At 36.9% G+C, this 20,843-nt stretch overlaps 1 protein-coding gene across 4 annotated transcripts in view; it reads left to right on the top strand.

The window, feature by feature from the left end:
- Window positions 1–20,843, top strand: part of LOC141960369 (putative ATP-dependent RNA helicase DDX60) — a 54,171-nt gene that overhangs the window by 17,755 nt on the left and 15,573 nt on the right. For all 4 annotated transcript variants that reach the window (XR_012633610.1, XR_012633611.1, XM_074905728.1 and 1 more), the window contains exons 12-28: window positions 92–207; window positions 2,404–2,567; window positions 3,555–3,807; window positions 4,648–4,811; window positions 6,683–6,835; window positions 7,881–8,030; window positions 9,068–9,187; window positions 10,934–11,029; window positions 11,719–11,834; window positions 12,359–12,504; window positions 12,695–12,804; window positions 12,912–13,016; window positions 13,103–13,231; window positions 14,040–14,167; window positions 16,754–16,912; window positions 18,156–18,300; window positions 19,872–20,024. Coding sequence is in view for 2 of the 4 variants with exons in the window: in XM_074905728.1 (XP_074761829.1) it covers window positions 92–207; window positions 2,404–2,567; window positions 3,555–3,807; window positions 4,648–4,811; window positions 6,683–6,835; window positions 7,881–8,030; window positions 9,068–9,187; window positions 10,934–11,029; window positions 11,719–11,834; window positions 12,359–12,504; window positions 12,695–12,804; window positions 12,912–13,016; window positions 13,103–13,231; window positions 14,040–14,167; window positions 16,754–16,912; window positions 18,156–18,300; window positions 19,872–20,024 (2,407 nt within the window). In the remaining 2 variants the exon portion in view is untranslated. The remainder of the gene's footprint in view (window positions 1–91; window positions 208–2,403; window positions 2,568–3,554; window positions 3,808–4,647; window positions 4,812–6,682; window positions 6,836–7,880; window positions 8,031–9,067; window positions 9,188–10,933; window positions 11,030–11,718; window positions 11,835–12,358; window positions 12,505–12,694; window positions 12,805–12,911; window positions 13,017–13,102; window positions 13,232–14,039; window positions 14,168–16,753; window positions 16,913–18,155; window positions 18,301–19,871; window positions 20,025–20,843) is intronic.

Raw genomic sequence — 20,843 nt, 5'->3', positions numbered from 1 at the left:
ACCCAGGTGTTTGAATGTTTTGAACATTTCATCAGAGATGCCAGAAAACACTTTCAGTTTCTGCTCTCTTTTTAATGTTTGTATGTTTCAGCAATGATCCTTCATTTACTTCACTCATTAAATACAAGGAATTTGATGAGCTTCGTCACTGGCATTCTGGCAGACCTTTGACTGAGGAATATGAGCGAGTACATTGCAATGCTGATGGTAAGAAAAGCTATATAAAAGCCCATGTACCTGTGCTGGCTAGAACAGTATTGTAAAGGTTATTGTGGTTTTGGAGGACTTCTTATTTCAGAAAATATTTGCAGCTGTATAAATGCCAAAGTTAGAGCTCCACAATAGCTAAATTATACTTAAGCTGATTCACCCGTGCATTATGTGTATGCATCATGTGTTATCTTAAATGGGTATAACAAGTTCAACAGAATGAGCACTTTTGGTCAGGTGTTCATGATATATTCCCTTTTGTTTGCAAAATGCCTCAGATTTACATAAGCAAACTGTATGTACGTATGCAGTTTAATGTTTAAATACATAGTTTGTATAATGCATGTCCATACATGTGCAAAATCTGCTCAGATGTTTGCACAGTGCACACATAGCCAATCTTATCTTTTGAGAATATAATTCAAATAAGAAAATAAAAGAAGTTGTTGTGATATAGCCCCAGGTGGCAACTAAGCACCACAGCCACTCACTCACTGCTCACCACCCCTGTGGGATGGGGGAGTGAATCAGAAGGGTGAAAGTGAAAAAACTCGCAGGTTGAGATAAAGATAGTTTAATAGGTAAAGCAAAAGCTGCACATGCAAACAAAGCAAAACAAGAAGTTCATTCACTATTCCCTTCAGCAGACAGGTGCTTAGAGCCACCTCTAGGTAAGCAGGGCTCCATTATGTGTCATTGTTACTTGGGAAGACAAATGCTGTAACTCCAAACATCCCCCCCATTCCGCCGCCTTCCCCCAGCTTTTATTGCTGAGCGTGATGTCATATGGTATGGAATATCCCTTTGGTCAGCTGTCCCAGGTGTGTCCCCTCCCACCTTCTTGTGCACCCCCAGCCTACTTGCTGGTGGGGTGGTGTGAGAAGCAGAAAAGGCCTTGAATCTGTGTAAGCAACAATTGAACACGCTTGTGCTAGTAACACTGTTTTCATAACAAATCCAAAACATTGCCCCATACTAGCTACTGTGAAGAAATTTAACTCTATTCCACTAAAACCAGCACAGAAGTAAACAAAAGTTGTTTGTGTCATAATTCTTGATGTTATGCATTATAGTTTCCTGTAAGTTTTTTCCAGTTTGTGATACTAAGGTAAACAAACCATGGACTTAGCTTTGATCTTAGATTTGCATGTTTGCATGAAATGAAGTATATACGATGCTGTATGTACCGGCAAGTACACAAAACTTTCTCTCAAAGATATTCCCATCATCTGTTGTGCCGTACAGTGAATTAAACTGTGAAAAACCTACCAGGAGTTGAGAAGTCACGAATTACTGTTGGTATTTCCAGTGCCTCTTATTGTTTTCATTCAGTGACTTAGAAGTGTTGTTTTCTGAGCACGTATTTGCACCACTTGACCTATGAAACCAGGGTTCCATCTGCTCATCTTTGACTGGATGATGTTTTGCATTCTTCTGTGCACTGCAATTTCAACAGGAAGTTCGGACAGCATAGCCTGCAGAATAGTAGCTGGAGCATTTTCCATAATGTTGTAGTTGAAAGTTTATGTCCACTCCAGCTGCAGAGAGCCCTTTCTCTCCCATGCCTTGCATGAGTGCTCTGAATACTGGCATGTGTATCTCAGTCTTGTGAAAAACAGAAAGATCTTCCGAGATGGGTCTTCACACTCAGAAACTGGCTCATCGTTTTGATTTTAGGGCAGTGAGAAGTACCTAGGCTTGAGTGTGGAAGTATCTATCTGCCCAGTTCAGTGTCTTCCATTGGCTGGCATAAACATTCTTCTAGTAGCTTTATTTATGTATGTTTCGATGACAGACTATTGTTTTCATGGGGGAGAGGTGACTTTCTGATCATCTGAATTGCCTTCAGAAGATACCTTCCTGTTTTCACGGACTGTGTGATAAGCCTAGGCATTTTGCTCAAACAGTGATATTTTTTTTCCAGGCACTCTTCTTGTTAATTTTTCCATTATTTTTAATGTGTGTCTAAAGTAGTTTGAATTTGAGTCTGTTGCCTGTCTCTCAGATAATTCAAAATACTGTTCAATTTCAGTAAGTCTTAGTAGCCAGCCTCTATCAAAAAGTGATTTTAGCCTTTTAAGTCAATGAGGAATTTTTAGGAAATGTATCCATATACCCATGTATCTTTTCTTGGAAATGGATTAGGCTGGAATTCTATCAGAGTGGTTTTTAATAAATTGTACATGTTTGCAGCAAAATCCAAAGCTCCAGAAGAAAGAAGACAAATACAAAAGTTGCAGAGTTTTTATCATTTTTATGGAAGCACTTTGGAAGATAGCACTTCAAAACTTATTGTATATCAAGAGGATGTGTCAGGGAGTGCTAATGCTGCTGTTAAAAAGACACAAAAAAGGCATGTGAGTATATTCAGGTTGCTCTTTCCAAATCTTTTTTCTATTATCCAGGAAAGGATTTCTACTATATGAATCCCACAGCTGCAGTTTTATATTCTGAATGCACTAGCAGTTATCAGTTGAAGAAATTTAAATTGCCTTTGTACTTCAAATTTAATTAGTTAATTGGCAAAAGTATTTTTGTTCCTAGTTAGGTATATTGATGAGTGATTATATTGTAACAGACACAAGTAACTGAAAAAAAAAAAAAAAAATGAACTCCTTGAAGGAAACTGGAGTTCATGAGTTTAATTTTACTTTAAGAAATAATTGAGAAATACCAGAAAAAAGCATTATTCAGTTATTTATTTCCCTGCACTATTTGGAAACATTCTCTGTGAAAGATCCTGTAGATATTGCAATTAATCCTAACTGTGTGAACATTGTCAGAAATCACAGGGTATGTAGCATGTACTTGCATACTGATGAACAACATTGAGCAATAGTAATTTGAGTAATGTTTCATGATAGACTGTACGATGGATTACAGACTATGACCTGTTGAATTACCTGTGAAAGTCTGTATGGAAAATAACTTTGTTAACTTCAAGTATGGTTGAACTCTTAATTTTGTTTAACTTACAGAAAAGCATCTCAATATGATCAGAATTACTATTACTCATGCATAAAACAAAAGCTTGAAATGTAACTTTCATACATCTGCTATTTTATTTTTCCCCATTTGTGCTTTTTTATACTACTTGTGAAGCTTTATACTGACCTCAAATGAAGCTTTGGGAAGCTCATTTGAGCAACATATATTGGGATTCAGAAATTCTATCTTCTTCAAAATGAAGTACTGTTTTAAGCAATTCCCAAAAACACAGTGCATCACAGATTAATTGAAAACTGTAATGTACCTGCTGTGAGTGAGTTTATGGATTAGCTTTTTTAAGATGATGCTTGCACACAGTGATGGTTAATTCTAAATAACCTTATTTTATTGGATAGAAAAGTAAAGCAGAAACAATTGCAGAGGAGAACAACAGGCGACTAAAAACTAAAGAAGAAAAGAAAGAACAGGAGCAATGGAAAGCCTTGTGTATACCAACTGAAAAGGAAATAAAAGCAAATCTGACCATTGGAATAAAGAAGTTGGAGAAGTTTCTCAAGACCCTTAAAAGTAAATCTGTGAAGTTCAGCGTAGAAATGGCAGGACTGTCTGCCTGTTTAGAAGTGTGGAAGGAACACTGCAGAGAGCAAGGTATGATAGCCAAATTCATCTTCAGTATTCAGTTTCCACTCCCTTTAACCAAGAGAGTGAGTGACTGAACATTCTCAGATGGAATGAAAACGTGTGAAGACAGCTCTGTTTCAGGAGCTTGAAAGGTGTTTTTAAGTATTAAGAGGCTCTGGTCTCCTTTTGCAATTTCAAGACCTTTCAAGTCATCTGTAAGGTATTCAATGAAATTATATTGTAGCTGTTTCCTGTTTTGCTTTGTAAACATTGCATACATAAGTAATTTATTTTGTTGTATATATCTTTAATGATTATGTATTGTGCACACTAAAATGTATCTGTATTGCAGTGGATTGTTTAATTAGCTGAGGTGGTTAACTCACAGTCTGAATGATGATGATTTGCACAGAAATGTGTGCTACCATGGTTAGTGGCCTCCTTTTTCACCGGAATTAACTTGTTCAGTCCATACCCTCGGTCAGCAGGGTCCAAACACACACTGTTCTAAATGCGTTGAGGAGAGTTGTAAACACTGGAGTAAAATATGTTGCTGTTAAGGTTGAGTAACAAATGAGTGGGTCAGGAGGGTGAAATGGGGGAACTCAGTTACTGCATAGATATCAGAAATACGGCTTCCTTTTATGGCTGAGTGTGCAGTAGCAGATAGAATTATTTGGGTGCTTGGCCTTCAGTGGCAGTCCTTGCAGGGGTCACAGGAGTGTGAGTTATCTTTAAATAAAATTCATTTTTAAATTGTCATAAATGTGATTGGACGGATAAGATCTGTTCTAAAAAAACCTGATTTGAGAAGACTCTCAATGATACCTACTGGCTCTCCAATAACTGTAGGCTTTTTTTTTAAAGGTAACAAATCTAAAGATTTAAGCAAAGCTGTTCAAGTCATGAGGAGAATTCATATCCTCCTTGAAAAATATCAGGATCTCTTGGAGAAACCACATGTGAAAAAGCTGACCAAATATCTCAGACTTCTTGGATTTGAGAATTTGGCATGCTCTCTGTCTGGCCAGGTAATTTCATAGACTAATTAATCTACTGTAACTGGTCTGTAGCTGAGGATCAACTGTGTTTTCTTAAGCATTGAATAGTGTGTAGAAATATATCTTGCATTTATTTTATTTTGTATTGTATCATAAGTTTTGGAACTGTCTATCCTTGCTTCAGATATTAATCATCTTTAGTTCCATGGATACTCTGCAATAAATATTAATAATAACAACTGTTAAAAGCTAATTGATGAGCAGCTGCTCTCTAATAGGCCCAGATATGCTACTTTAGAAGAGGAAATCGTTGAGACTGCAGAGGTGGATAAAGAATATTCTGTTTGTTGTTATGGTATTATTGAGCACCTCTGAAGCAAACAGTTTCAGATACCAAATTTCTTGTCCGTGCTAGCACAGCTGAGACCACCAGTAGCTACACTGAATTTGGCTCTGAAGAAATTTCTCTAAGGCTTGTCTGCATGTTAACAACCTGCCCACTGGCTGATTTAATGTTAAGAGCAGTTTGATACCTTTGTGTGTAGATGGGATATTAGGGAGAGGGAATGCTAAAGTGGCTCTCAGGCAGAAGAGGGAGGATATAACTCACAGCCTGCAGGATATGAAGTCAATAGCAAAAGGAAGGAAGATTACAGTGAACTGTAAAACCAGTATCAATCACTTCAGTGTCTCATTTTTTCAGCCACAGTAGAGTTAGGAATTTTTGGAAGCTTATTTCTGGAAAGTGTTTTTCATCCTTTCTTGAGGACCAGGACTAAGAGGTGAGGGAGGAAGTGATTCTTTTGTAAGAAATTTTCTTCCCTTGAAAAGTGGAAATTATTTGTCTCTTTTTCTGTGTGAATTCAAATGATGTACAATGATTTTTTGCTCTTAGCTACATTGTTATTGTAAGGGTGCCTGGTGCCCCAAATAAAGTGTATTACATTTCAGGAAGTAGAATTTTAGGATCCAAGGATCTCAAAAGGTCTGTTGTAAAGGTTTGCGGTACTGGAAGGGGATATGTTGGCAAATTTAATGTCTTGCTCAGAAGATCAGTCAGTGCATTTTGGACCTGCTTTTGCAGCTGCTTGTTTCTGATTATTACTTCTGCAAAGTTGGGGGAATTTTAGGAGTAACCGAAATTTTCAGGAATAACTGAAAATATTTATTTCTAGAAATTGAAAAAGTTGTGAAATCTCCATCCTCGGGGATAGTAAGAACTCTCTTGAATGCAGCTCTGACTGACTTGATCTTCTAGCAGTGAGTTGGATTGATTGACATCCAGACATGCCTGACAACCTAAATTATTATGTGATTTTCTGATCTTCTAGTGTATGTTGTAACATGTAATGCTTTTCTGTACAGCTTTCAGGGTCAGATGGTGTGACCAGATATGGCCGTGAACATTTTAAATTTGCTATGTCTTAGGTTACACAGGCATTGTTTAAAAATACAATGCTTTACAAAATGTGGGTTCATGCTCAGTCTTCATGTTGAATTTACTTCTGCAACTGTGATTCATTGCACAAGGGGTCAAAGCAGGCTGAAGAAAAAAGAAATAAATATAGGATGAGAAGGCTCTGGCAAGCAATAACTTGAAGAGGCTGAGCGTTGCCTGCTAGCCAATTTTGTTAGCTCTTCAGACAACAAAAGCAACACCACCACTACCACTGGCTTTGGAAGACATGTTATTTTTAGAATATAGTCTTCTTTGAAGAGATACAAGCATAACCCTAACATAAGGTTTTATGGTGTAGATTTCTGCAAGAAATTCTTTAAAAATCACCTGTACTTTCATTTGTTTTTCAAAGCTTGCAGAATTCCATGGAGCAAAAGATTTGCCATTTTTTTAACCTCTTGCTAGCTTTCAAACCACCTTGAATTTTCATTTGACCTTATAGACAGAAGAAAGTAATCATCAGAATATAAGCAACTGTGCTATCAAAGTGGGTCCAGCTCGCTTTCAGCTACAATACATGGATTATTACTTGCTCAGAGAGGAGAGAAATGATCCAGATCCCCGAGTGCAACATTTCATACCAGACACATGGCAGGTAATGAGCCACAAACTTTTTCCATAAAGTTAATGGAAATTATCTTTGATTTTTTATTTTTCATTTAAAAATGCACATTACTATACTACCTATCAAAAAAAGTGTTTAACAAATTAAATTTTGTAATAAATTTAACAAATTCAATAGATCATTTTGGACTGTATTCCATGCTCTTTCAACACTGAGAGCTTTTCTACAGAGAGTTTGACCCAAGGAATTCAACGTAAGAAATGCCCAGTCCATGGGATTTCACTTATTACCATATTTGATGGTGGTAACACCCCATTTGGATGATCTCTGACTGTTCAACTTCTGTTCATTTGTCCCTAGAGAATTACCTGTAGCATGAGTTGAGAAATAACTTTTCTGTCTAAAGCAGAGTAAGTTTAACTCAGATTTTTTTTATTATTGGACTGGGGAGGCCAACTGAATTGCTGCTTTGCAGTCACTTGCTTGAAAAGCAGCTTGGAACTTGGCATACGTGCTGATAGAGAAAGATAGTGTTAGTACTATTCTGTTTCCTCTTCTGTACCCCTTCCTCTGTCCTTTCATAGACCTATGTAAGGTGAGAGAGCATGAAGGCTGGCAGTAGTAGGGAAGAAAACACACTAATAAACACTGTATGCTTGGAGGAGAAGAGGGATTTGGACAGCATTGATGTAATGATTACAATGCAAGAAAAAAACACTGCCTTGTATAAAACAATTAAGTTTTTGGAACTAAATTATACACTGCTGAATTAACTGGTTTTAGTTTTTAGTCTGAAAATGTCCATGTTTGGACTCAGAATATGCTGTTATTAGTATCTCAGACCAAATAATTGTAATAGGCAAGTTATAATTTATAGTTCCATTTTTTTTCCACTAACAGTTTAAGAGAAAAGAATGCAGTCATAAAAAACCTAGGTTAACTCTGGCTTTCTGAGTCTTAAATCTGTATATAAAGTCAACATGCAAAAATAAGGTGTTTTCACAGAAAGAGCTGGTTTACTAAATAAGAACTTTATAACAAGACATTTTGACTTAAGTAACCGCTTTTCTCTTAGCGAGAACTTCTTGATGCTGTAGATAATAATGAGTCTGCAGTGATTGTCGCTCCCACTTCATCAGGAAAAACATATGCATCATACTATTGCATGGAAAAAGTTCTGAAAACGAGCAATGAAGGAGTAGTTGTGTATGTTGCTCCTACAAAGGTAAGGCTGCATCCTACTACGTATTCTGTATGTATGACTATGGTATCAGTATGATTCTGAAACCCTTTGGGGTAACTTGTTACACAAATTTAGTTGATATATGTATTTTTTAAATTAGAAATGAAATTTTTACATTCTGTTTTATTTTACATTTATTAGAAACAGCATGCTTACAAAAAAATCTTCAGGATAATTAAGGTCATGTAGAGTTTTTCCCTCTTAATATTTGTATAGCTAATTTAACATCAGAAACACTAATATATACAAAGTGTGATAAATATCATGTTAGGTAAATAATGAGAGTAACAAAAGCCTACCAACATGGTGAAAGTAATATTAGAACAGAACAATGCCCAAACAATTCATGTTGTCTTTTTTCAAGAGTTTACCATTAGATACGTCAAGAGAAAATTTATGAAACTCTAGGCAGTGGGATATTTTTTAATGAGAGTTCTATCCCGATAGTTAAAAACTGACTAAGTGTTGAGGCACAATGTTTTGATTTCTTCCAAAACTTATTTTAATGTTCAATGATATGATTTCGGGATAGTGAATTACATGTGCTGTTATTCAATAACAATCTCTGTGGATTGTTTTCTATAAGTAAAATAATATTTTTTCTAGTTATACTCAGGTTGGGCATCAAAATTATCTTTTCATTTGAATGTCAGTTTGGGTGCAGAAATATATTTTATACCTACAGCCCCAGGACTCTGAGATTCTTAAAGTGTTTGTAGATGCAGTACAGTGTGATCTGGTTTTAACTGCTTTGAAAATAATTAAAATCCAGAATTAATAATGTATAACTCACTTTACACTAAATTTATTTGAAAGCATTTGAGTATAGTTGAAAATCAAGTACCGTATCTTTTTTAAGTTAACTTTGTTGACAGTCTAGACTTAATAGTACATTACATAGTACATTATAGTCTACTACATTAACATCAGTGCCAAAAATGAATGCTTTTGTGTCTTCTAATATCATATGCCCTTAGATGTACATCATCTAGTTTTGTTAATGACCTGTTTTATTTAAGGCCCTTGTAAACCAAGTGGTAGGAACTATATACAGTCGATTCACCAAGAAACTTCCGGATGGATTGGTAGTGTGTGGAGTCTTCACACGAGATTATCGTAGTGATGTCATGAATTCTCAGGTATATTTCTATGGGTGTTTTAACACATTATAATAATAACTTCTGTATTCTGTCTGTCTTCTGATAATGTTAATTCTAATTATAACAATTGTGCCATTACTAAATACAAAGTTCAGGAAAAATCTAAGCATACCTGTACTGCTTACCAGAAACTTTCAGTCTATGGCATACATCCTTACTTATTCATCCTTAGGGAACATGCAGTTGATTACTTGCTCTAATTAAAAGGACAAGTTAAAATCCTGTGGTTGCCAGTATACAGCAGATGTCTTATGGAAGTCCAGATAGAATACATCAGTAGCTCTTCCCTTGTCCAGTGATGTAGTCACTCCAAAATACAAGGTCTCTCTTGTAGTGGGGAGCCCAGAACTGGACACAGAACTCCACGTGTGGCTTTATCAGTGCTGAGTGGAGGGGAAGGATCCCCTGCCTTGATTTGCTGGCAACATTCCTCCTAATGCAGCCCAGGATACCATTAGCCTTTTTTGCCTCAAGGGACATTGCTGCCTCATGTTCAACTTGGTGTCCACCAGGACCCTCAGGTCAGTTTTTTGCAGAGCTGCTTCCCAGCTGGATGTTCACCAGCACATACTGGTCCATGGGGTGTTTGTCCCCAGGTACAGGACTTGGCACTTCTCCTTGTTGAACTTAATGAAGTTCCTGTTAGCCCATTCTGCAGCCTGTCTAGGTCCCTCTGGATGGCAGCACAACCCTCTGGCATATCAGCCACTCCTCACAGTTTGGTGTCACCAACAAACCTGCTGAGGGTACACTTTTCCCCATCATTAATGAAGATGTTAAACAGGATCACACCCACTATTGACCCCTGGGGTACACCACTAGTTACTGGTCTCCAGCTAGACTTTGTACCACTGATCACCAACCTTTGGGACCAGCCTTTCAACCAGTTTTCAGTCCATCTTGCTGGCCCATACTTGAGCAGCTTATCTGTGAGGATCTTGGGGGAGATGTTGCTGAAAACTTTACTGAAGACAATATCCACTGCTCTCCTCTCATCTACCAAGCCAGTCAAGGTTAGTCAAGCATGATGTTGTGGTTTGAACTCAGCTGGTAGCCAGTCGCCATGTGGCCAGTTGTTTACTTCCTCGGTGAAATAGGGAACAAAAGAAGAAATTCATAGGTTGAATAAAAAAAAATGTAGTAACAGTAACAAAACCAACAGTAACAATAATAAGTCCAAAACAGGTAAAATGCAGCAGTGGCTCGCTGAGCACCAAGTGGTGTGCAGTCTGCCCCCAGCAGTGATCCCAACCACACCAGAAAATCCAGCCACGCTAACCTGGGGCATCTGCCTATATACTGATCATGATATCACATGATATGGAATACTCCAATGATGGATCCAGACCCGACCCTCTAGCTGTGCTCTCTCTCAGACCAAGGAAAGTTAACTCTATCCTGGCTAAAACCAGGACACATGACTTCCCCTTGGTGAATTTATGCTGAATATCCTGGTGACTTTCTAGTTCTTCACATGCTTAGAAATGATTTCCAGGGTTAGTTACTTCATCACCTTCCTAGGAATCGAGGTGAGGCTGACCAGCCTGTAGTTTCCTAGGTCATCTTTCTTGCAGTCTTGAAGATAGCAGTCGACCATTCATTCATTCTTGCTTACCTTGAAATCAAATACATACGTATTTTTAAAGGCTTTTAAAATATAGAATCTACTTATAGTTGATTAGTCAGTTTACTTGAAAATAATGCTTTACAAACCTTTCTTTTTAGATACTAGTGACAGTGCCTCAATGTTTAGAAATCTTGGTACTGTCTCCTCGTTGCCAGAAATGGACAAAACGGATACAATATGTTATATTTGATGAGGTAAGCATCTTTTAATAATAACCAATTTAACAAATATACAAAAAACCTTGAAGAAAAATACCAGTGTCTCGATTTTTCATTACATACATTATTGGTCATAAAAAGAACAACTTTCAGAAGTATTATTTGAGACTTACTTGCTTTTTCCTGTCCACTGGTAGTGTTTATGTACTCCAGTGAAAGAACTTCAGACTCTTAAAACTCAGCTAAAGCTACCAGCAACTTGTTTTTTCTCTCAAGCCAGTCAACTGGAAAACTGAAAGCCACCACTGTACTCTCAGTAGCACAAATAGAGCATTCCAGACTGGGTTGATACACATTTCACATCATATGGTATTTGTCAGTCTTTCCAGGAAAAAAGTCAATGATTAATCTTGCTAAATTGAAAATTCCTACTGTATTCTTTTTTGTGTATACAATTAATTGCTAATGATGCCCGTGAGTATCTAGGGTACAAGCAGTGAATGTAGTATTGATATTTAAACTCATTTGCTCTCCAGTGAAGTCTGGAGAGGGTTTTACTGGACATTTGATTTGGATCTTATGGTCATTTGCTACAACATAAGAATTATTCAGTACTGTTCTTGCCAAACTTTCAATTTTTGCAAATCACAAACCAACCCCTGCTATGGGTGCATTTTGACAAGGAACATTTCTTCTTTTCTTTTAATCCTTCTTCCCAAATATAGGTCCATTGTCTTGGTGGTGAAATTGGAGCAGAGGTTTGGGAGCATCTTCTGGTAACAATTCGATGTCCATTTCTGGCGCTCTCTGCTACTGTCAGTAACCCGGAACACCTGACTGAGTATGTGTGGAATTTTCTTGCTTACAAGAGCATATTTAAATTGGATATGAGCTGTTTTAGATAGAGAGGCTAATTACTGTTGGGAGCCAACTGATTTGGAGTTATATTGTTGTATGTATTATGCTACCCTTACTCCCCCAATTGACACAAAATGATACTGTAACTCTTAACTCTGTAATGAGAACAGGCACTGCTATTTATTCAGACTCTATAATTGAGCTGTGTAGAGGAATTTAGGATGCTTTTACATCTATTTGAACTGCCGAAGCCTGATAAGCACACTTGTCCATCGTCAGTCAGAGAAAACACCTGCTCTACATTTATATATACAATGGTGCTATTTTACATTTTTTATTTGCACCCTGGGATAAGCTGGAGAAAATTGCACTGAAGATGGTGAGAGGGGGACTGGAAATTCTCTAGGAGAAATTGAACAGATTGTAGTAATTCATCTATTATAGCTGTAGCAATTTTCTTAAAATATTTTTCACAACTCTTATTTTTATTTTATTCTTGCACTGTAGGTGGTTGCAATCTGTGAAGAGGTATTGGCAACGTGTTGAGAATACAATAGCAGGAAGCTCTACAAACTCTGAAAAGAACTTTACAAGAAAATGTAAAGTGAAATCTAAAATACCAGAACAAAAGAAATCATACCGTGTTAGACTAGGTGTGTATCAGAATATTTTGTAACCAAGAAATAATTTTTAGTGTTATTTCTGCAAAAGCTTTAATCATGGTGTGTGAACTTAAACGTGTTTTGGTTTGGTTTTTCTTTTAAATAAAAGCAAACCTTCCAGGATTAAGTACTTGCTTTTTAAAACTGCCAAATGCATGACAGCATTTTTGTCTCTTCACAGTCTTATATGAAGAAAGATACAATGATTTGGAAAAGTATGTGTGTTCTTTAAAAGGCAGTGATTTTATCATTGAGCACTGTCATCCGTGTGCTGCATTAACCGTCGATCATGTAAGCATAATGTTGGTGTCAACATTGTTTAGCAACTGTTACATTTAGGCAACATGGATTCCATCAAAATTATTCCTTTATTTTTCATTTGTTTAAACTCCTCACAGATTGAGAGCTATGGTTTTCCTTCAGATCTTTCTCTGTCTCCACGAGAGACCATCCAGCTTTACGACATAATGGTAAAAGTCTGGCAAGAGTGGCCAAGGGCACAGGTGTGTATACACAACCGTGGGCAAAATATATCAAAATAAATGGATAACAAAGTACTGCAGTGTTTTATATTAATGTTGTTTTCCAGGAGCTAGATCCTGAGGAGTTTGTCTCTTTCAAGAATAAAGTAGTAATAAAAAAGGCAGATGCGAGGAAATATGAACAGGAACTGAAGAATGAACTAAGCAAATGGATTGTGCTTGGCCAAAGACAGAAGGTAACAGTTGTTACAGGGCACTTTCTTAAGATTGTGTACAGCTTTAGTATAATAATAATTATATGTAATAGTGTAATTATGGCAGTTTCTCTTCCCATAATTATTATTTATTAGGTTTAACTGCTTCTGTACTTGAAAGATAAGCACTAATATTTGTGGAATTTCTGTAAGCATTTTCTAGGTGATATTTTTCACAGGCTTCTCTGGGAATCAGACTTCTAATACTGCTGTGACATTTCAGTTCCTGATTCTTTTAGGTACCTCCTAGTGAGAATATTGTACCATTGCTCTGCTTTTTTAGTCTACCTCTTTTTTGCTGCTCATTTGAAACCTTCTGTGTAACCACAGACAATATGCATATTTCCATGTAAAAGAAAGCAATTAAAGCAATGAGCAAAAAATCAAGTTCTTGATTGGATGCCACTTATTTCTATATCATAAAAAGGATTACAATGGGGTGGTGAATCAACAACAAGGAAAAAATATAGAGTATCTGTGGAAAAAACCAATTTTCTAGAAATATGATGCTTAAATGTGAAAATATGTCATAATCAGTATGTGAGTGATACTTTATTATTTGCACAGTGATGGTAGCCATGCATGCAACAACAATTTGCATTTTGAGCTCTTACTGAAGGCAGTTGATAACTTGCAGACCTCTTAGTCTGTAAACTATATGTGGCTATTGCAGTTCTGAATGATTTAAAAAATTTGAGCTGATAGAAGTTTACACAGGAAAATGGAGTCTTCACGTTTGTTAGCCTCAAGTGAGAAGTTTCTGCCATTAAAATCTCCACACTTTGGTCAGGTGAATGAGCTACTGGAGCACCTTAAGCCAAAACCTGTGGATTGCTCAGAACAGGAAAAATGGAAGCATTTTGCAAGCTTTGTTGATAAATTACATGAGATGGATAAGTTGCCTGCAGTATTTTTTATGTAAGTATTTACATTCCATGTTTTATACGTGTATTGCCTGTATTCAAAAAAATGGGTATTGGTGATAAGCATTGATACGGCTTGGCAAATGCCATTTATATGGTATTTGTTACCTTTGCTTTAAGACATACAAAGTGAAAGCATACAAGCTCTAACAACCCATGTATGTTGTTAGACAATAGACAATCTAAGGGTAGAATCCTTGCATGATGTCAGAGAAAGTTACAAGAAACTGAATCATATTAAAATGAGAGTCAGATTCTCAGTTGCTTTACCCCAGTGTAGTCAGTAAAACTTGTTGAAAGTGTATGCTGTTTATTTAGAGGTGCAGATGGTGTATGTAGGGGCAGATTTGCTAGGGAAAAGGGTGGAATGAGATACTGTTAATGTGTGCATTTGCTACATGGTGATGGTTCCTCTGCATAGCCTCTAACAATCTCATCTTACAACCATTGACATGCATCGATCAACCTGTGTTGCGTATATGTGAGATATAATTACATAACATCAAACATGCACAACTTTGAGCCTACTGACAATACTGTTATTGACAGTGATATTGGTAATATTAGTAAAGTAGGTATGTACCTCAGTGTCAGACTTGATAATAAAAAGAAGCTGCTTATCAGTAAACAGTAGCCTAGCACGTATTCTCACTGTGATAATGTGTAGGAACAATCATGTAAAAAAGGAACGTTTTCTCATCTTGATATGAAGCCTTACCCTTCCTTAAGTTGGACACTGAGGGTAGAATGCTTACTGCCATTTCAGTTCTCACATGCTTGATGCTGATAATAAGGCATTTCTGAGAGAACTCTAGAAAGGAAGAAGCAAAAAGTGAGTTTACATATTGATGGCACTTCTCAAATTACTCTAGTTGCTGGTAAATTATTTCTTTTTCTCAGTGACTGTCTAGTCGTAAATTAATGTTATGGCTGATTTCAAGCTGAAATTGACAATTTTCAAAAGAACTCTTAGATAATTCCTTCAAATAAGAAATAATTTCAGGGCTGCTGTATGACCTGGAACATAATTTTGGGGCACTCAGCAGGAAGTTCCAAGGTGATTCTCCTTAGGGGAGATGGATAAGTGTTGCCTTCTCATCTACCCTGGAATGAGGGGTCCTTAGAAACTCTTGGTGACTTATGGCTCTGACAAGGGGCTGCAAGTAGAGTATGAATATCCTAGACAATTGATAAATGATCATGGTGAGACAAGAACACATCGCAGACCAGTGAACATGGAGGAAGAACCTAGTGGTGTCAAGCTGGGGGATGAGGTACAGAAATCTGTTACCTAAGGGTCTTTTAAGGCACAGGATGTAGCATAACAACAGTTGGTAGACCTCCCCAGTGTCTTTGTAGTCAGAGAGAATTACAAAAAAGTAAAAATGCCTCTAACTAGAGTCCTGAGAGCTTTAGTCCTCTAACTAAATGTCCCAGTCCTGAGAAACTGTGAGGGAGATGAAGGGGATGTGTAGCCCCCACAAGTAGTAGACAGTGATTTGGAGTAACAGATTGATATTTATGCTTCAGTGGTGCTGGTAAACTGTTATTGATGAATGAGGTTGCAAAGCAATCATCCTGTATGGTGTTACGTTAGCATGAAATTAATGGAGACTCCCAAGAGAGCAGGTATCACAACTGTAGAGGCCAAACAGCTATCACAGTCATTGGTGGTAGGAAAAAACCAATACTTAGAGTTTGCTTTTCTTTTCTAAGAGCTGCCAAGGAGAAGAACAGGCTGGCATCACTTTAGTACTCCTTATGGCTGAATAAACTCACTGGCAGAGAGAAATTCGACCATTCAGTCTGAACTTCAAAGGGTAAAAAAATAGAGTAAATGGCAATGACTGTTACTGAGCTCTGTCATCTGTGAAGATAGGAAAAACTTAAGGAGAGGTTACCTCCTAGCCTTAAAAATCTGTATTTGGTCTTTCTGGATAAAAGAGTAAAGTCCTTCAATTTTTGCTCCTGTTCTTGGTAACTGCCAGATTTGAATGACTTGTGAATATTGTAATGGACTAAGGATGGAACTTCACTCCGTGTGTTGCCAACATCTTGCATGGTGTTAGTTAACAGGATCTGCCTGCTGCAACAAGAATAAAAAAAAAAACAACCCACAACTTTTTTAAGAGTGAAGCTGGAGAAGTCTTCATCCCTGTTAAACTCCAAACAGTCCAATACTGGAAAAGACAGGAGGAAAAACAGTTGTGTAGAAGACCAAGACAGGCACTGATTCTCAACTGAGTAGCTGAGAAGAAGTAAAATGACTTAAGCTACAGTTTGCTTTATCTGCATGTCCAAGTGTCCAGCTTAGGCAAAGGTAGAACTGAGAATACTTTCTACAGATAGTTTATTGGCAAAACCATTTTACATTTTACAGGTTTGGAATAACGGCAGTTTGAAAGTGAATGCAGAAAATGTGGACTATGATTTGGAGATGGAATAGGGATATGCTTCTAATGATTAGATTCTAACTATTGTCAGATGATAAGGCTCACTGAATAGTATTGTAACAGCATTACCTACAAATAAAAACTCCACTACACCTAACTTATGTATATTATATATTATTTACTTTAAGATTTAAAGTGGGTACAGTGGAACGTGCAGCCAAGAATGTACTCGTCAATTTGCTGAACAAACAAAAAAGTGAACAAGACCCTAATACTGAGAGGGAAAAAGAACGTTTAAGTGATGAACTAAGAAAAGTGAAAAAAAGGTTAATAAAATTCAACCCTCAGTAAGTATTATAACTATATATTATTAAAAAGCTTACATATGATGGAGCATAAATTTGTGATAACTTATTTCTGGGGAATGTACCTTCAGCAGCACATTCATCCAGCTTGTAGTATAGTAGTCCCCACTCCTCTTGGTGCTCTAGCAACACACATGGTAGAAGCAGCTGTATGACAGGTGTCAATCAGCAGTACCTAGTGTGTCGTCAGGCAGCAGGAAGATACCACTGTTGCTGACATTGTGTAAGCTACTAGCACTACAACATAATCAGAGAGACCTGAGTATTTGAAATTGGTCAGTTTGGAATAATTCACTACTGACATACCAAGATACCAGAATGGCTCTTTCTCCAGACAGTAACTTTTGTCATTCAACAATTAAAAAGCGTGTAGCGTTTGATTCTGGTGCTGGGTCAGCCACTCTGGGAGAATGTTTTCATAGTTTAGCCTCACCATGGCTGGTTACAGTGGTGATTCTCTGAATCATGGTTTCATCCGGTTGCTGAGATGTTCTTTGAATATTTGTCAGCCTTTTGCTTGGACTGTACTATATTTGTTTCCTCCTTAACCTTGAGTGGTTTTGAATTTGTGATCATAGAGTATGGATTTTTATAAGTCATTTGGCAATGAAATATGGCTATAGTTATCAGGATTGTCAGGAACATAAAGCATTATGGTTTTGTCCTCCTAAGCATGACAATTTACAATAAAAATGATATAATGAAAGAATGAATTTAGCTGACTTTAATAGTAGTGAGAACTTGAAAATCCAGTAGGAATTTAGACACGTATTTAGACGTTGAAGTAGCTTGAAAATCTGCCTCTAAATAGTTCTTCCTCCCTTCTTCAAATCCTGTCCTAAATCCACAGTCCATGTCATTATTCACTGTAAATGCATCACATTTCTCTTTCATGTTTAATTCTTTTACTGTTCAATCTTGTTAGCTTACTAGTTTGCTAAATGAGGTACTTTAAATTGCTGTCTTCATCTTTCTTCATTTTTGTATATCACCATAATTTCTCCTCTCTGCTTCACCCAGAATTATTTGCTGTTTTGCACAGAAGCCATGACAAAATGAAGCTGTTGGTATTATCAGTAAATTTATATTAACAGATCTACCTACATGTTTGAGCCTAGTTTAAAAGGGAATGAGTCTGCACCTTTCAGTAACCAAAGAATATTTTAAAATTGAGAAATGTATGTTAGCTACCGGAATAATATTTTTAATTGTGTATTGTATGCAGGGATACCAAAAAGTTGAGCTCCAGTAAAATGGAAAACATGGTACTTCTTTCAACTACAAAACAACAGTTAGAAAAAAGACTTAAAAGGCTAACTGTTATCCCTTCTGTGTGTACTTACGCTGATCCTAAAGCAGTGGATGAAGATGTAAGTAATTCACTGATAATTATAACATAGTTTTGGTTTTGTATGTCTAAAATGCATGAATTTGTGCATAAGTACATAAAACGCATATGATGTGTGATGCAGTTGTACTTCATAACAGTATGCATTGACTTTCTGAAACATTCTGAATATTTCCATTTAGATTTTATTCCAGATATGTCTTAGCTTTATTTTTAAGATGTATGGACAACTTTCATTCTGCCAGATAAAAAGATGTTGACTTGCCCTTGTGATAGGAGTCCTAGGATGTATACTACAATTAATTAATTTCTATGAACTATCAGAACAAAACTATGCAGTTGATTCAGATCTCAGAATCCTATTTTTCTAAGTCATCACCATAGATTATGTGGCACCTTTGTGTACTTATCAAAAAATTTTTAAACCCTTCATAGCTTGTGAAAATACTAAATAATAAATTATTTTAGACTCTAAAAGTTCTAGTCCCCACAAAGGAAAATTTTCCATGCTTTTTAATGTGTTTATGCCCCCTGAAGAAAGAAAAAGTGAGAAAAGCATGGAAAATCTGCAGATGTCTGTCAGAAATATTAATATATATTTGTATACAAATAATTAAGCAATAATTTATGGAAGAGATTTATATGATGTGATTTGCAGTAGATAGTGGGTGACTGGGCCTTGCCTTGATCCAGGAGAATCCCCTCTGGTCTAAACTTTCTGAAACATAATGGTGGTTCATATAGCTGTCTCTTCATGGCTGTTTTTTTTTTCTTTTTGTTAAAAAACTAATGGTGATATATAGCTCTTACTATAAAATATAGCTCAAAATTTTGATGAAGTGTCATGATAATGCTTTCTGCTTACCGTTATATGTCTTGAAAGAGAGGAAAATTCTGTCTATTGGGACCAAACTTGAAAATTCTCATGATTCCTTATCCTGGGAACTTGGGATTCCAATGGCATTTTTGGACTACTGTCAGCCAGCATGGTAGGAACACTGCTTCCAATAGTTGCACATGAATAAAGGCAGTGATGAAATAGCTTGGACTTTGGAACAGATGGACCTTAGCTGTAGAGTGAAGTTCAGAAAATAGTGAAAAAGCTTAATTCAGTGCTATGTCTGAGTTTGGGAAAGGGAACTTCTAACTGTGTTGTGAGATGAGATAGTGGTACTGAGCAGGGATGAAAAAAAAGAGCTTCACATAGCTACTTAGGAATTTGGTCTGTGATAGTGTCACACAGTCCATGGGGCCATACTTCAAATAGGGAAGCCATGAACATGCATGTGTGCCATGTCTGGTTGCATCTAGCTGCATGGTATGATAATTGGGACTGTTGTCATGGCATTTGCTGCAAAGTTGAAAAAATCTAATGGTACATAGAAATGTACTGAAGAGCCTGGATTTTGTCATCATAATGAAGCTACTGACGGTACACATCCAATTATATACTTTGGGCTTCAGGTTCACTGAAGATCATAAACAGCTATGTTTCTCTGTAGTGCTTCAAACTTTATTAGAGAATACTTTTTTTTTTTTTTCATGAATAACACTTGGTTGTAGTTAATACTTAATATTACTTTTTGTTTGTAGACTTTGAAGAAGATTTTCCATCGAATTAGGTTTGAGAGAAAACGTTATCTGCAGGAAATGATGGCATTGAGGGGCATTGGGTATCATCATGGATCTATGGTTGCCAAGGAAAGACAAGTAGTGGAGATGCTTTTCAGGATGGGATATATCAAGGTTGGTAAATTTAGATCAGTTATTTAAAAAAAAATATTAGTTTTTCCATATATTTAATTAAAAAATAGTGTACCTTTCACCAGTGGTAAAATATGTTGCATTGACTTTGTCATGCCCATTTAAAAAACGTTGACATGAAGGTTTCCAAACAAAATAAACTAAATGAACTGAAAGCTGTAGAACTTTGTTTCTAATTAAGAGTTTCTGTCCTTCAGATTAGCATACCATAGAATCATTTAGGTTCACCCTTAAGGTGATCAAGTCCAACCATTAACCTAGCCCTGCAAAGTCCACCCTAAACCATGTTCCTGAGCACCACATCTACACATCTTTTAAATACCTCCAGGGATGATGACTCCACCACTTCCCTGGGGAGCATGTTCCAATGATTTATAACCCTTCCAGTGAAGAATTTTTTCCTAATATCCTATCTAAGCCCCCCTCCCCCAGCACAACTTGAGGAAATTTCTTCTTGTCCTATCACTTCTTACTGGGAGACCGACACCCACCTCACTATAACCTGCTTTCAGGTACTTGCAGGGAGCAATACGGTCTCCCCTCAGCCTCCTTTTCTCCAGGCTAAACAACCCCAGTTCCCTCAGCTGCTTCTCGTGAGACTTGTGCTCTAGACTGTTCACCAGCTTTGTTGCTCTTCTTTGGACATGCTCCAGCACCAAAATGTGTTTCTTTTAGTGAGGGGCCCAAAAATGAACACAGTATTTGAGGTGGAGCCTCACCAGTGCCAAGTGCAGGGTGATGATCACTTCCCTAGTTTTGCTGGTCACACTATTTCTGATACAAGCCCAGATGCTCTTAGCC

Source organism: Athene noctua, chromosome 4, assembly GCF_965140245.1.
Source record: "Athene noctua chromosome 4, bAthNoc1.hap1.1, whole genome shotgun sequence".
NCBI lineage: Eukaryota > Metazoa > Chordata > Aves > Strigiformes > Strigidae > Athene > Athene noctua.
The sequence above is the reverse complement of the archived record's forward strand: the minus strand, read 5'-3'. Positions and strand labels throughout refer to the sequence as shown.